The sequence below is a fragment of the Leiobunum rupestre genome, chromosome 4, assembly GCF_980474605.1.
Source record: "Leiobunum rupestre chromosome 4, qqLeiRupe1.1.hap1, whole genome shotgun sequence".
NCBI classification, from domain to species: domain Eukaryota; kingdom Metazoa; phylum Arthropoda; class Arachnida; order Opiliones; family Sclerosomatidae; genus Leiobunum; species Leiobunum rupestre.
The window spans coordinates 23561577-23577577 of NC_143387.1; the positions used below are offsets into that span (position 1 = coordinate 23561577).

Sequence of the window (16001 nt, forward strand, 5' to 3'; positions counted from 1 at the left end):
GCCGGTGTTGGCGACTTGGGCCGATTTCATAGAACGCTCAATTAATTAGAAAAATTTAGCAGACGATTTATACACGTTTTTTTTAATCAGCGCCATTGCGCCACCTAGGCTAGTTTCGAAAACCCTCTGGAACTCTCGAGAACTCTCTGGATCTCTCAAGGACTCTCGAGAACTCTCACGAACTCGCGTGAACTTTCACGAACTCTCGCCAACTCTCGTGAACTCCCGTGAACTCCCATGAGCTCCCGTGAATTCTAGAGAACTCTGCAGAGTTCGAACTCCCGGTGTACACAAAAATCGTAAGTGTCTTACCCCTCGGTTCTGGATTGTTATAGGGCTACGCTGTCTGCTCGTCCTCAAAAGCGGTAGTAAAGAGTGTAAACTGATAAAATCATCGGGTCGATTAAGTTGGGCCCCACTTTTTTTATTCCCGGAAAAATTCTCGATCAATTTTCTAAAACACAATTTTTTCGCATTCAAAATTAAATGTGTCGAATTTCTTCGCATTAACATGTTGTTGCTAGGGTAATATACCCAGGTTGATTAATGAAATTAAGGGGGCTGTCGTTAACTAAGCCCGCCTTTTAATTTTAAAAATATCTCGTTAATGGTTAAGTCGCATCTCTTTTTCTTGTTGTCGCATTTTTTCGCATTGTGGGTGCATAAAATTGATCGAGAATTTTTCCGGAAATAAAAAAAGTGGGGACTAGCTTAATCGACAAAACATCATCTGCTTATCCAGAATTTATCCACTAAAATGGCCACAGGTAGCCATTTTGAGAAAACCTTGTTACCCCGACTCAAACTATTCGCCACCACAGAATCGGAGTATAATTACGTCAGAGGGTTACTCAAATCTTCTTACTCTACTCCAAAATCCCAGCACGGGGATAAAAAAACCACTTAATATCGTCATTGAAGTTTGAAAACGCTCAGAACTCCTCGCGCGTTTCTAGATTTGGCAACTTATAACTTAGCTCATGAATCATGCCTCTCGATCACGAAATTTAATTAATGTCAATAGGTCTTTATATGAAACTAGCCGAGAAGCCCACCCTACGGGCGGGCCCTCAGCTAGTTGGGTGTTTCGAGGCACTCCACCCCAGTAAGGCCCCCCTGCCCCTTTTTACCTATGCCAGAATTACCGGGGTACCCTTTGCCCCCCCCCCGCAAAAATTTCATAAAAACTCGCCTTTCTCTCTCTTCCAAACCCCCCAGTAAGGCACCCCTCTCCCTTTCCCCATGCCATAATTACCGGGGTACCCTTTTTCCCCGCAAAAATAAAGAAAAACTCTGTACTCCTGTAAACCCCCTATACCCAATGGCAGATTTGCTCCCCCCTCATGACGAACAGAAACAAATACGCTCGTCCCTTAAAATTTGAAGAGACCGAGAGACCGCTTCGCCTCGCAAAACGACGGAAAGGCCGTGTGTGTCGAAAAGGTTGCCGTATTCATCCTCCCAGCTTTGACAATGTTACCTACTGCTGCCCCGACAGAGTATAAAGACTCCGCGCCTCGCCTCGCAAAACGGCGGAAAGGCCGGGATTGTCGAAAAGCTTGCCGCATTCCCCCTCCCCGGTTTTACAATGTTACCTACTGCTGCCCCGACTGAGTATCAAGACTCTGAGAGACCGAGCTAATAGGTATTCTCGACCACAGAATAGCGTGGAAAAAGAGGGGCCAGTACCCATACGCGCAGACTTTACTACTCAGCCGGCTTAACATGGTTTTCGATTACAGAGGCCAGAAAGACGAAGCTCGGACGAAGTAGCGGCGCTAGAGGGTGGGCAGAGGTGGGCTGTAACCCCCTGCATTTCTGAGAGGGGCCACATTTTTATTAAAAGGGCCATATATTTATAATTAAGAGGCCACATATTTGAATTTATGAATCTTTTTAATCTCCAGAAATTTGTTTTATTGCTAAGAAACGTTTTACTCGAAAAAAAATCTTTCAAAATAATTCGTTTACTCAAGAAGAGAGTAGACCATAAACAGATATAGAGGAAGGGGGCAGAAATTGAGAGAAAGTTGAATGGACGATAGAAACAAAAAAAGGGCTTAAGGGAATTTAGAGAAATACCCCGGGCATGCACGTGTCCCCTCCAGGTCGGATACAAGGTCAGTAGGGGGTCCTGTGAAAGGGACGAGAGCCGCAACAATAAAACGAACTTGCTCTTCTCGCTTCCTGAAAAATTTATAAGGGGTCACTAAAGTTGTAAGGGTCACCAAATTCTTAGGGGCAACAAAATAATTAGCCCACTTGTGAAAAAAAATTAGCGCCGCTACTGCTCGGATGACGACGACGACGAAGTGGTCATAACCGACTGTATTGCCCCCTTGCCGAACAATGCTGCCAGAACTTTAATGACAGCTTTGGCAGTATAATGAAAATATTGGACTTTGATTGGAATATTATGATAACATTTTCAATAGGACAAGGAATATTAAGAATTTTCCATTTAGAGTCCACTATTTGCGTGTTCCGTTTAATTTTTTCTATGGAAATATTCTCTAGAGGTCTATTCTTCAAGCGTAGTTTACATTTTGGTCATAAGTATCGCCGCCTACCAACCGAGTTTTAAAATGAATATATGAAAGCTTACTGCTCGTTCAAAATAATCTCTGCACAACCGCCGAAAGTTCAACCGAAAAACATTCCCAAGTAGTCTGCTATTTATTCACATATTTATTGGACGGATATTAATTAATTTCAGAGGTACATTTATACCACTTGAAGTGTATTGGGGAATCCAAATGCAATAGTGGCACTCCAAGGTAAAATTGTTGCGGCCGAGATGGTTGAGACTACATTTAGAGACAATGAGGCCATGCCGGGGTCTACTGCCCAACGGGCCAATGCGTCCAGATTAGTTTGGAGGCAATTGTGATCATCGGGGGATGCAACGGGGAAGGCCAATTTATAGTCATCCACAAAGAGGTAAATACGTGTATGTTGCACAACGCTAGGCATGGAGTTTATGAAGACAGAGAACCCGGAGAGCCAGAGAAGGGCTGAGTTCTCTTGCAAAGCTTCGATGAGCTTCTGGTGGGGAATGGTGTCGAACGTTTTTCGAAAGTCTAAATAGATGACATCTACGGGTTTTCCGTCATCTAACCAGGTGGTCCAATTGTTGGTCGCTGATAGCAGGCTGAAAGTGCACGAGTCTTTGGAGCGAAAGCCATGTTGAGAAGGAAAGTACGAAATTGTTCGTCCACTAGGCGCTCACCGATACAGGCAACGTGGCACGTAACTGCAATCAGCCGATACTTCGTTGAATCGATTCTCAAGCCAGCCTTAAATTTTATCACATTTCTAGACGTGTGAAACTTTAACGATCACGAAGATTCTGTTGATGATTAATTTAACCCGGCCAACTGAATTAAAGGCAATAAAAGTCGCTTGATGATTCGGGCTTAGGGTTGTGCCTTGGGTATTAGCCAAGCTGATTATTATTATTATTATTATTATTATTATTATTATTATTATTATTATTATTATAATTATTATTAAAGTGAGGACGGCAGCGAGTTGTTTCAAAAAATATGGGTGGAGGCCATCAGGCCAGCAGCTTGGTGAACATTGAGTGCAATCAGTTGTTTATAAACTGAGTCCGGGGTGCAAGTAAATGTAGAGAAAGTGTGAGTTGTTGTCGGGGAGGGGTCCATCTCTCGAGGCTGGTGGGTAGTAGTGGGAGGTACGGGCGGTGTTGGAAATTACCTCCAGAAATGGTAATTTAAGACTGTAGCCATAAACTTAGGGTCAGAGTGTGAGATGCCATCCGTACCTTTCATTTCTGTTATGGTTAATTTGGTTTTTCAGAGTCTGTTTACCTAATAAAGATTTCAACGGGACACCTGAAAACAAGAACGGTGTTAACGTGCCTCCGGTGCAGTTGAAGAAGGGAATTCGAATTTGTGTCGATTTGACATACCTTAATCAATTCATCAAAAGGGAACGCTTTCAGGCTCCATCCGTAGACCATACCTTAGGCCAACTGGCCGGAGCAAAGTATTTCCCGAAACTCGATGCCAACAGCGGATACTGGCAAGTACAATTGGACTCTAAATCGGCTAAACTAACAATATTCATCACGCCATTTGGACGATATTATTTTAACGGTACGCCATTTTGGTCTCAATTCAGCGTTCGAGCATTTTCAAAGTAAAATTAGCACTTGCATCGAAGGCATCGATGGAAGGGTAAACTTACAGGATGATATATTGGTGTGGGGTCAAACCAAAGCAGAACACGACGAGAGATTGAGAAAGGTATTACAACGCGTATCAGATGCTGGAATCACGCTTAATAGAGCAAAATGTCAATTCTCCGTCGAACGAGTAAAGTTTTTGGGCCACATAATTGACGAAAAAGGGATATATCCTGATGAAGCTAAAATTGAAGCCATCACCAAGCTACCTCAACCTACGAATTTCACTCAATTAAAACGTTTCTTGGGAATGGTAAACTTGTTAGCAAAGTTTGTACCAAACATGTCCGACGTACTCAAGCCGTTAAATGAGCTACTAAGTACAAAGAATGAATGGACGTTCGAGCGACCACAGATAGACGCGTTTCTCAAAATAAAGTCTATTTTAACAAGTCACCCAGTCTTAGCAGTATATGATCCCAAGTTGCGCAGTTTTAAGTCAAGTCCATGAAGATGATCAACGAAGACTCGTAGCCTACGCGTCTAAAACATTATCGGAAGCCGAAAAAGGCTATGTGCAAATCGATAAAGAAGCCACAGCTTTGGCATGGGCTTGTAACCGATTTAAAGACTATATCATTGGAATCAACGTAGAGCTAGAAACAGACCATAAACCCCTAGTGGCTGTGTTGCAAACAAAGCAATTGGACGACTTATCCCCGCGCCTGCAACGAATAAGATTACGGATGATGAGATACGACTATTTTATCTCGTATGTTCCTGGACGAGATCTTTACGCGGTTGATGCCTTATCACGCAGTCCGTTACTTGACGGAGAGGACGATCACGAGCTAGAAGATGAAATTTCAGCTCATGTTCAGCTAATCGTGACGTCTTTACCAGTTACGGATACTCGTTTGGCGGACATTTGGGAGACACAAAAGCAAGACTCAGTTTGTTATATTCGTGATGGATAGCCGTCTAAAAACCAGGTTGCTTTGGAATGCCAAGACTACTTTCCTTACAGAAATGAACTGACGATACTGAACGGTCTAATTATGAAAGGTCCTCGACTTATAATCCCTGTGAAAGTTCGTGATGCAGTGCTAGAACAAATACATCAGAGACATCAAGGAATCGTCAAATTTAGAGCCAGAGCGAAATCCACAGTTTGGTGGACTGGTTTGTCGCGGGCTATCGAAGAAAAAGTAAAGCGATGCTTAGCTTGCATTAAAGAATCGAACAACAGAAATGAGCCATTGATTACTACAGAATTTCCTGAGCGTCCTTGGCAGATCGTCGCCATGGACAAACTGTGGTATATCGTAGTCACAGACTACTACTCTCGATATTTTGAAATCCGTCCCTTAAATGATCTAAAAACTGATGCAGTAATCACTCGAATAAAATCGATATTTGCGACACACGGTATTCCAGTAACAGTCAAATCAGACAACGGACCTCAGTTCGATCCAACCCAAACTTCTGAATTAAGAAGATTTGCGAGGGAATATGGTTTTCAACACAAAACGTCTAGCCACATATTTCCCCAAAGTAACGGTTTCGTAGAAGCCACGGTGAAAGTTGTTAAGAAGCAACTAAAGAAATCTGAAGACGCATACCAAGCTTTATTAGCCTACCAAACAACACCTCTGGCTAATGGATACAGTTCGGCAGAACTCTTAATGGGTCGAAAGTTGCGTACCACATTGCCAACCGCCAATGAACAACTCAATCCATCAATTCCTCCACGCACCGAAGTTGTCAAGATTGAAAACGACTCAAGAATTCCCAGAAAACGAACTATGATCATCGTCACAATGTTCGAGAACTGCGACCTCTAGAGGAAGGAGAAGATGTCTGGGTCACTGATATGAGGGTAGAAGGCAAGGTAACTTCAAAAACACCCGAACCAAGGTTGGATATGCTCGTGACCCCAAAAGGAATTATACCGAGAAATCGACTGCACTTAATTCCCATTCCCCAAGTTAATAAAGAGCCAAAAGAAATAAGCCGTCCATATAACAAGGCAGTTCAAGGTCCAAACCAAGAAATGGATAAACCAACTGAGCACACTCCTACGAACAGCTCTAATCTAGAGAATATGTCACCAGTTCATCGCTGTGCGGGATTTAAAGGTCAACATCCACCAACGAGAACCAGATCTGGACGAGAGATCAGAAAACCACAAAGACTGAATCTTTAAAAAAAATGTTCTGTATCTGTAATAGTTTTATATCTTAAGGGGAAGATGTTGAATAGTTCAAAAATGATTTAGTTTCTTGCTCATAGGTGGCGCCTATAGAGTAATTAAAATAGGTACAACGGCGGGGCAGGTAGCGGTACCAAGGTCTGTTTTTTTAGTCTGGACATCGTGCGAGTTGCACTATGTAAATGTAACTTCTATGTTCTATTAAACTATATAACTATTTGTTAATTATGAGTTTTACTCTTAGTAATTAAGATAACATAACAAAAGGTACAGTTCTAATCGGTCAGCACCGAAATATTATAAAAGTCCATGGAATTTCCATCTAAAGAGGAGCTGAAAGTGCCTCCCCCTCTTAGCTTTTACTCTGCTCCTAGAGAGTACAGTCTATTTTGTCCGTTTTAGCCCCTCGGGAAAACGGGGAGCCCATATAAACAACGAAGATGGTCGCGAATCACCAATAGCAATTCGGTACTAAGCCTTATAATTTAGTATTTTGATTTATAGTTTCATTATTAATATTTGTTTAATAATATTTGTTTAAACGTTACATTGAGAAAAAGGGAAGAGAAAAATGTGTTTATGGTAGCTGTAGGAGAGATTCGCGATATCCTGTTACATTTAATTTCAAGGATTTTAGATTCATACCTTTCCCTAAGCCAAGTAAGAAATTAGAAAGAATGAACAAATGTCTAATGTGGGTAAAGCGATGTGGAAGGTTGGATAATTTTAATGTTGAAAGCATAAGGCCTGATTCCTACGCTAACCGTCTCGCCACGTTTTCTACGATCTTGCTAATGATATTTCGAGAGAAATGACGTCAGGTTTGTTTACATGAGGATCGAGTTGCGCGGGAAACCCCAAAACGATGCGCAGAACCGAGTAGGCTTTAAGAACTTGGAGGGGGGAGGCACTTTCAAATCCTCTTTAGATAGAAACTCCATGAAAAATCGTTCTCCAATTTTTATGATTGTGCCTGATAGCTTGGTGCAGCCTGAATCAAGGTCAGCCATGGCTGGTCTGCATATATTTTTTCAGGCCGATAATTTCCTGACCCTGACTATCAATTAATAGTTGGATTTGATCAACCGGTTCACCCATAATAACCTTTTGCTCTTCTAAATCATTTTGGTAGCGACAGACATCCGCTTTGTGGGCTTCGAGAGTGGAGGAGAGGACCCGATCAGTTTGGTCTAACGATTTGATTGTTAAAATTTTGTCCGTTAGTTCAGATTCTATCCATTTTACATGTTAGCCTTAGGTCTAGTGCTGGTTTGTGAGAGCGACTAGTTGAGATTTTAGGGTGTTGAGCGCCCGTTACGAATTGGTCTAAGCATCTCAAGAGGAACCTGAGATCCAATGTACAGACTTTCCTCTACCTTTAGAGGGTCTCTCAATTTGTACTGGTAGCAGATTGTACTTTAACGAGTAGGTGGCTTACTATTGCAAGAGGTCAAACTAGCCTCGCGATGCAGCAATCGCCTCTATGCCTTGGCCGATATACCAAAGCGTAATACGGCGTGACCGTAATTTCTGCTCACACACGCCACTAACTAGGGCCTTGGTTGAGGTCCAATTGTCGGCGATTAAGTTGGCAACAGTGAAAAACTGAAATACTAATAAAATAAAATAAAACTATAGAATAACTCAATATTAACAAAAAAAACGCTCCCACATTTTTCAATGGCCTTAACCTAGTACCGCTAGAATTTCAATTTCAATCTGCCTTCCGCGAAACAATTTTTGCAAAATTGAGAACCCTATCATTTGTTGGTGGCGCCATCCGCTGTTAGCGGCGGGAATTATATCCCATACAATTGAATTAATAGTACTAGTGTACTTTGAAAGTGATAGATGTCGTCACCCGTATAATGATTGACGTCTGAATGCGCTGACTGCAAAACCACGGCTCCCGAACGCGCTTTTGTAATTCTAGCGGTACTATTCCCAATTCAATGGTTTTACCCTAGTGACCATTTTTCAAAATTCAAGAAAATGCGAACGCGATTACCCCATAGAGATAGAAAATAAAAGGGCGTTTTCGGCGAAAACTGTCTCGGTGGGTACCATAAATTTTAAAAGCGGCGAAAACCATTGAAAACGGCGCAAATTGCGGCGAAAATATTTTTCGATATTTTCAGTCACAAAAACTAAAAAATCGTCGTCTCTGACAGTAGTCCCTCTACTCTGCCCCCTATGTTCGCCCATTCAATTTTTATATATACCAATAAAAAATGTATAACATTTGAAGAAATAAATTTTTTTTTAATAAAAAAACTATTGCCCAAATCTAAGATTGGAAATAAAGAGAAGTAAAATATGCAGTGACACTCACTAAAAATATTAAGGTAAATCTACTGGGGGGAAATTGCGGTGAAAACGGCGGCGAAAATCGACTATAGAACCGGCGAAAACTAGTAAAATTGCCCCTAAAATAGGCGAAAATCTCTACCGCAGAGTGGAAACACTGTATTCTGCTACATGAGTCGCATATTTTGAGCCTTGGCATTGTCAAAAACAGCGCTGTACAAGTTTTTCCCACTTTTAAACTTACTCAGTTTTATTTTTTATTGTCATGGATAAGAAAAGAAAGCGACGATCAAGTGTAAAATATCAGAACACTAAACAAAATCGTCAAAAAGTAAGCCGAGATGATTCCTCTGAAAATCAAATTAATGAAGATTTGATTGTCACCCTTCTCACACGAACCCCTACGATACTGGAAAAGATTTTTAAGCTTTTAAACTTACGAGAACTTCAGAAATGTTCTCTTGTTTGTAAAATGTGGAATCAACTTGCTGAAATTGTGAAAAATCAGAGACGAAACCCTCTTGTCATTTATGAAGTTGCGGTGGATGAAGAAGGTCAGCCAATAAATGTCATGCATGAATACAATGTAAGAAGACTTGGTGACATAGAGCGAATTCAATACCGTTATCAACTGAAATGGGGCTCAAAAAGACTACTTGCAAAGTTTGAAGAGAGGCTGAAGAACACTTATGTTGATCCTAGTTTTGGTTTTGTGTTTTGTTGTAATCTTCGATATGAGCTTAGATACAGAAATTTAAATGCAATTCTTCCACATGGTTTGCCTCCTGGTGTTTCTCTTTTAAGGTAAGGCCTTTTAGCACACTGTAAATAAGTTCATTTTCAATGTTGACTTTTTGCATTGGCTTTGGTCAAGAATGTATTTATTTATACTTCCGGAGATTTACTATATTGAGATGACTCCCCCTCATGCTCTAACAGTAAGCCCCTTCACCCTAACAAAAATCAAATCAGTCCAGTATCTAATTGGTTCACTACTCTCGTGCAAGGGAAATTAAAAGCATGATTTCCAAGGATCACCTTAATGTTGTCATTCTACCGAAGTATAAATAAATACATTCTTGGCTTGGCGTAATTCAAATTCGCACCCAAATATCAGTTATTAACTCTTTGACCTTTAACCTAAGATTTCTGATCATTTTCTTTGAATTACTTAAAGGTCTTATGGAAAGGTGTCTATAGGATTGCCCGACTCTACAAGGTTAAATTGGCCACTTGAAGCAGAGCGCGTTCCTGCGATTTCAGCAATATTTTTTCCTAAAAATATGTCAGGGGTTGAATTTTACCCTTTTGTAATCCCCAAGTCTTTCAACACAATTAGTTCATTACCAACAAAAAGACGAAAACAGTCCAAAGAATATGATAATGCTACACGTATACCAAGGGGAAAGAAAATCAAATGCCTCATGATATTTAAACGAAACCCATATATATATGGAAAGGAAGAAGAAACAATTCCCATTACTCAGTATTTGATGAGCAAAGAAAATTATAAACTAGCTTTGGGAGGACTAGAAGCAGATAATATTCAAATGCAAAACACACCTTCTAGACCAGGTGGGTTTAAGTATACATATATATGTATTTCCTATTTTAACAAATTAAAATTCATATAGTGGGTCTCAATGATGATGAAACTGGAGTTGGTCTGGCTATAACTGGGGAGAACGTTGAAGCTGCAAGCATTTTAATCCAGCCTTCCATGCGTACCAGAGAAGCTGTTATAGTTAAATTAAAAGAACTTAGAGATGGTATCAATCTGAAATCCAAGACTGTTGGTTTTTTGTTCTCATCAAGGCATAAAGGAATTGAACATTATCAAATTCCAGATGTCGAATCATCTGCTTTTCAAAGCATTTTCCCCAGGATACCATTGGTTGGAATGACGGGTAATGCTATAGATCGTCCTGGGTTAGTCATTGGGACTGATTATTTTCCAAATACGTGTAACACTGACAAAGAGAGTAGTAATTCAGAAATAGTGAAAACATTTGAACATGTGCGAAGTTCAGTGTTTGTTTTATTAACTTGGGGATGAGTTATTGAGTTCTTTTTTACTTTCTCATTTAAAGCTGGTGTGTATCCTAATGTTAAGTACTTTAAATATTCGATTCATAATAATTGATTTTTTCATAGATATTTATTTTAACCTAAAGTATCAGCCAGAATTATTTATTAGGGAGAATTACTATGTTTAAACAACTTTGCTTAAAATAACCTCATGCTTGAAGAGTAAGCCCCTCCCCCCAATAGTCACCTGATGCCATTGAAGCACATGTGTTCCTTTTATGATGGGGAAAACTAGACAATGTTTCCTGTTTATGGTCTCAACATAGTCATTCTCCTAAGTATAATTAAAATAAGTAAAATTTTGGTATCATGAAAATTCAGATAAAACACATTCAAATATTATATATACCATGTATTTAACAGGGTGGCCACAACTCCTATATTTTATAATGCTACCTATTTTTAATGTCTTCCTAACTGTTCTCTTAATCTGAATTTTTTTAACCTATCATTTTCTCATTTTAAGTGCTTTTTTTATGTAATCAGAAATTTAAAATTTTAGTTTTCGCAACATGCATGTTCAAGCTAAAGTAGTGTAACTCTAGTCAATCATTTTGCTCGATCAGATTATAATTAAACCAAAGTTCTTTTAAATTTTTTCCAAATAAATATTAATTTTTTTTTATAATTGCAACCGAAATTGTACTATATTTTGCAAAGCTTTACTCATATAAATTGACTGCAAAACTTATTGGTATTTTTTTCTTATGAAATATTTGGGGTTTCTCTGTGGCTAGCCTGATTTAATTATATCAAAAAAAGAAATGTGTGCCCAATTTTAATTAAATCTTACTTTATGAACTAGTCTTGGAAGGGTGTCTAATCTAGTGCAGTGCAAATATATTAATACATATTTCTAATACTCGGTGGAAATTTCAAATTTGGCCAGAGGTAAAACTGCAAATTTTAAATTTTTGAACTAAATATGAATAAATAAAATCATTAGTTTCAGTATGTGCAAGATATAAATATCGAAATAAACTTTTATTTATTGGAAAAGTAAATTAACTGTGCAACAAAAAATAACTTGCAAAATGTTGATATTCAATAATTGATTGTTTTAATTTCTACTTCATTATTTGGCAGTTGATTTTGAAGCTCTTTGAGCAGTTACACTTATAAATCCATTTGTAAACTGGACAAATTCTAAATTCCTGCTGATGATATACCAGAAATACCAATTAATACACAAATTTTAACCCTTTCCATGGCGTATGTCTCCGAGTATTATGCTTACATAAACTGGAAACTTAATGTTGAGCCCCTAGCAATCAAGACTCTAATCTTGGATTATATGGCAACCAGATATTTAAAAAAAAATGTTCTTACTTCATTTCTCCTATGCCTCCACTGGTTTTTATGTTGGAAAACTACATTATCGATGGAAGCTTTCCAGTTCATATAAGCATTAGTTTTATATAGCCTTTGCTTTATTATATAAAAAGACTTTGTTTATATTGTAATATAGAAACCGGTGAATTTGAATAAAATGAAAAGGTGAAATATTATTAATGGTATGTCTATTTTGTTTAAACTTTTAAGATAATATAACCTCCAACGCTTTGGTTACAGAAGACTCCCAACGATTTTAACTTCAAACCATCATATTAAAAGATTATATTCATTTTAACACTAATTAATTCCTTTACACCTAAGGAGCCATAAACTACTGTAGCGGCTGTTCACATATTACATAATGAAAAAAATCTTCTTTTTTAATACCCCCTCCCTCGTAACGAAGAGTAGCAATACAAGGTTTCAAGGTGGATTTCGGAAAGATTGGAGAATAGCTGATAACCTATTCGTACTCAATTGTTAGAGTAGCATTTTGAGGAACCTTATTTCATACTCACCCACCTAATAGAAATCGCGTGACAACGAAAAATGGACCTTTAACTGCGGTTTATCTATATTGCTAAAGCCTTTGATAGTATCGACTATCGACAGAAATCGGTTATGGAATAACTTCGAAGTGAAGAGTGTTACTTTGCGTAATATTGAGTTGCTTAAAAGTCTATTATTATTATTATTAGTAGTAATTATTAGTAAGAGTTGGGGTGGTTGGGTTAGACCCAACCTAGCACTTCGACCAGAGGTCCATTGTGCAGCCCCAGCCTTTTAAAAATGGAAAAGCCCAGTCTCTGAAACGAAGCGCAAGATTTGCTTCGCCTGAATGTTGGAAAGATCGCTCGTTTCCAGCCTATGCATACCAAGATGCTCAAACCTTTGAGCCGCATAAGAATCACAGACACAAAGGATATGAGAGGAAGTTTCCTACTCTGCAAGGCATGCCCTGCACATAGGAGTCTCACTGATACCAATCAGATGCAGATGTCTATTAAGCTGACAGTGACCTAAAAGTAGGCCCGTAACCACCCTTATACTACTCTTAGAGAGCGAGAGCAACTCAGTTGCTCTTTTCTTAGAAGACCCAGGAATAAACTCCTTGGCCTGCCTCTGACCTTCCGTCTCAAGCCAAAGCCTGACCTGCCTCTCAGCCATAGCGCCATGCACATGACTGCGAACCAGGCCATTGGGTATTGGAATAGCAGGTTCAACACCTAAGAACCTAGCCAGCTCATTGCCATGATGCCCCTTATGACCAGGCACCCAATATAGTTGAACCCTATTATGGGTGCCCAGTTCCGAAAGGAGATCCAGACAGCTAAGAACGAGCTTAGAAGTAATACTAAACTGATTAAGAGACTTAAGGGCAGCCTGACTGTCCGAGAAAATCTGAACAGTCTTGCCCCCATACTTCTTCTTAAGACAGAAGTCTACTACACAGAAGCAGACGGCCGAAATCTCAGCCTGAAAAACCGTAGCCAAAACGCCAAGGCTCTCAGAGAATCCAAACTTCTTAGTCTGACCATAAACTCCAGCACCCACCCCTGAGTGAGTCTTGGAGCCATCCGTGAACCAAACAATTTCACCCTTGGTTCCAAAAACTGTGTCGCCAGACCAGTCTAGACGACTTGGAAAGTAAACACTAAACTGCTTTTCAAAGCCATGTTGTCAGAACCCATCAATAAGATCGGTAAATGACCAAAATTTTGCCGAAATAATTTGGTGTGGCTGCACTCCCAATTAGCAGACCTCCACCAACCATTATGTAGTAACCGATAGGCACTCATAATTGAAACCTCCTCTATATAAAGATGAAGCGGTAGAATATTCAGGAGCACCTCTAGAGAAACGCTTGGGGCTGTTCTCATAGCTCCTGTAATGCTAACACAGGCCAGCCTTTGTACAGTGCGTACTTCAGCCTGAACTGACTTAAGCACTACCCTCGGCCACCAAACCACTGCTGCATACGTCAGTATAGGCCTGATTATCGTGGTATAGATCCAATACGCAACCTTTGGGCTAAGACCCCAAGACTTGCTTATGGTACCCCTTACTCTCCAGAATAACATTTTTGCCTTCCTGATACTGAGATCAAGATGTGGCTTCCATGTTAGTTTACTGTCGAGAATAACACCGAGGTATTTTACCTCAGTTGATTTGACCAAGATGGTCCCAAAGTAAGAAATATCATTAAACAAGTCCTGTACCTTCCTCCGAATGAAAGGAATCAGGCTCGTCTTGTCAGGATTGAAAGTGAGGCCAACATCACTACACCAGCATTCCACAGAGATGAGAGCTTTTCTCATCATAGCCGAAATGGTTCCTGGGAACTTCCCAGTAATGATAATTGCGACATCGTCAGCGTAACCAAAGCCGCGACAGCCATCCCTGTTTAGTCTCACCCAGAGTTCGTCCACAACCAGGCACCACAGCAGGGGTGAAAGAACACCCCCCCCCTGAGGGCAGCCCCGGCTAGTGGTGACCCTCAGTGATTCGCCAAGCAGGGAAGCCGTCGCGACCCGATCAGTCAACATAGAGTCGATCCAAAGACACAACGTGTCATTGATACCAAAACGTTTAGCAGCCTTAAGAATGACAGCCTTAGAGACTTTATCAAAGGCCCCCTCGATGTCCAGAAAAACAGCTAACGCTATTTCTTTGAACTCAATTGCACGTTCGAGGCCGTTAATTATGCCATGTAGGGTAGTCTCAGTAGATTTGCCCTTTTGATAGGCATACTGAGCATCAGAGAGGGGTGTAACACTAAGAACCTCCGCTCTAATAAATCTATCAACTAATTTTCCAAGACTTTTAGGAGAAATGAAGTTAGACTGATTGGTCTAAATGCCTTAGCCTCGAGATAACTAGTTTTCCCGGGTTTAGGAATAAAGATAACCTTTGAATGCTTCCAGGAGCTCGGTATATGCCCAAGAGCAATACATGAGCTGTAGATTCTGCACAACACAGGACAGATAATATCTATTCCCTCCTGCAACAAGATGGGTGAGATCCCATCCGGACCAGAAGACTTTATAGCCCACATAAGCTTGGAGTGAGTGACAACTTGTTTTGCCACATCCCAATCTACCTTTTTAGTTCTTTTGAACCGTGATGTCGGAAATGTCCGACATGGAGCCCCGGTTGATATCACCCAGTTCTCCTGCCAGATCAAAGTCCGACATCTCAGTATCAGAGTCCTCTGCCACCGCTTCAGGCTGCGCTGGGGTGTTAGGATTTTTGAGGACTTTATCCACCCCTGTTTAGGCAGAAAATCCTGCCTCCTTTAAAACTGCGACAGAATCTTCATCCATCTGGAAAATCCATCTAATGAAGTTCTTGCCTTCCTTAAGCACTCCCCGGTTGAGGCATCCCCACAAAGATATGTGATGGCACCTCCGACCAGGTGGAAATTCGTGATGAGAGGAAGATGTTCACCCGAAGGTGTCCCATCAACTTTCTCCAGAATCCCAAGCTGGACGGCGCCCATCTCCTCCTCTGTGATAAGGTTGTTCGGAAAGCCATCTTTTACAATGGCCATCTTAAGCAACCCTACTGCGTTACAATAGGACATAGGAGTTCGACGCTCCTTAGCCCCTTTTGGCCGCAGATTGAGAAGACCCAGGCGAGTGATTGGAATCCTCCGACCTGAGCTTCTTAAGTGAAAGGGTTTCTTTGTCACCCGAGGATGACTGAACCTCCTTCTTAGCGATCCTTGCAGCTTTGCGGCGTGCATTGCGTATCGACGTTTTTGAGGGTTGGGTAACATCCGAAGATAACCTAGACTCTCCATCAAGCCGGGACTGGAAGTAGACCCTTGCTCATTTTTTTGGTTTGTTTTTTGTTTTTTAGAGTTCATAAATTATCCCACGAGTATGGAGGAAAGTAAAAGGTCACCAC

The 16001-nt window shown here is 40.4% G+C and overlaps 2 protein-coding genes across 2 annotated transcripts; one reads left to right on the forward strand and one right to left on the reverse strand.

The window, feature by feature from the left end:
* The first annotated feature begins 8837 nt into the window (after positions 1-8837).
* On the forward strand, positions 8838-12265 carry LOC149947203 (uncharacterized). The gene is made up of 3 exons (XM_090171497.1): positions 8838-9473; positions 9847-10244; positions 10304-12265. The coding sequence occupies exons 1-3, from the start codon at positions 8935-8937 to the stop codon at positions 10723-10725; spliced, it is 1359 nt and encodes a 452-aa protein (XP_090027623.1). The 5' UTR covers positions 8838-8934; the 3' UTR covers positions 10726-12265.
* Positions 12266-13031: 766 nt separating this feature from the next.
* LOC149947204 (uncharacterized) lies at positions 13032-15642 on the reverse strand. Its single transcript, XM_090170855.1, has 3 exons — positions 15395-15642; positions 14252-14912; positions 13032-13751 (listed from the first exon to the last, which is right to left on the reverse strand). Exons 1-3 carry the CDS (start codon positions 15640-15642, stop codon positions 13032-13034), a joined length of 1629 nt encoding a protein of 542 aa, XP_090026981.1.
* Positions 15643-16001: the final 359 nt, after the last annotated feature.

Coding starts and splice junctions, on each gene's coding strand:
- LOC149947203 (XM_090171497.1), top strand. CDS start 8,935: ATGGATAAGAAAAGAAAGCGACGATCAAGTGTAAAATATCAGAACACT. Junction 9,474..9,846: donor CCTGGTGTTTCTCTTTTAAG/GTAAGGCCTTTT, acceptor AATTACTTAAAG/GTCTTATGGAAAGGTGTCTA. Junction 10,245..10,303: donor AAACACACCTTCTAGACCAG/GTGGGTTTAAGT, acceptor AAATTCATATAG/TGGGTCTCAATGATGATGAA.
- LOC149947204 (XM_090170855.1), bottom strand. CDS start 15,642: ATGGCCATTGTAAAAGATGGCTTTCCGAACAACCTTATCACAGAGGAG. Junction 14,913..15,394: donor TGGATGAAGATTCTGTCGCA/GTTTTAAAGGAG, acceptor TTCTCCTAAAAG/TCTTGGAAAATTAGTTGATA. Junction 13,752..14,251: donor TCTTGGTCAAATCAACTGAG/GTAAAATACCTC, acceptor TTTGAAAAGCAG/TTTAGTGTTTACTTTCCAAG.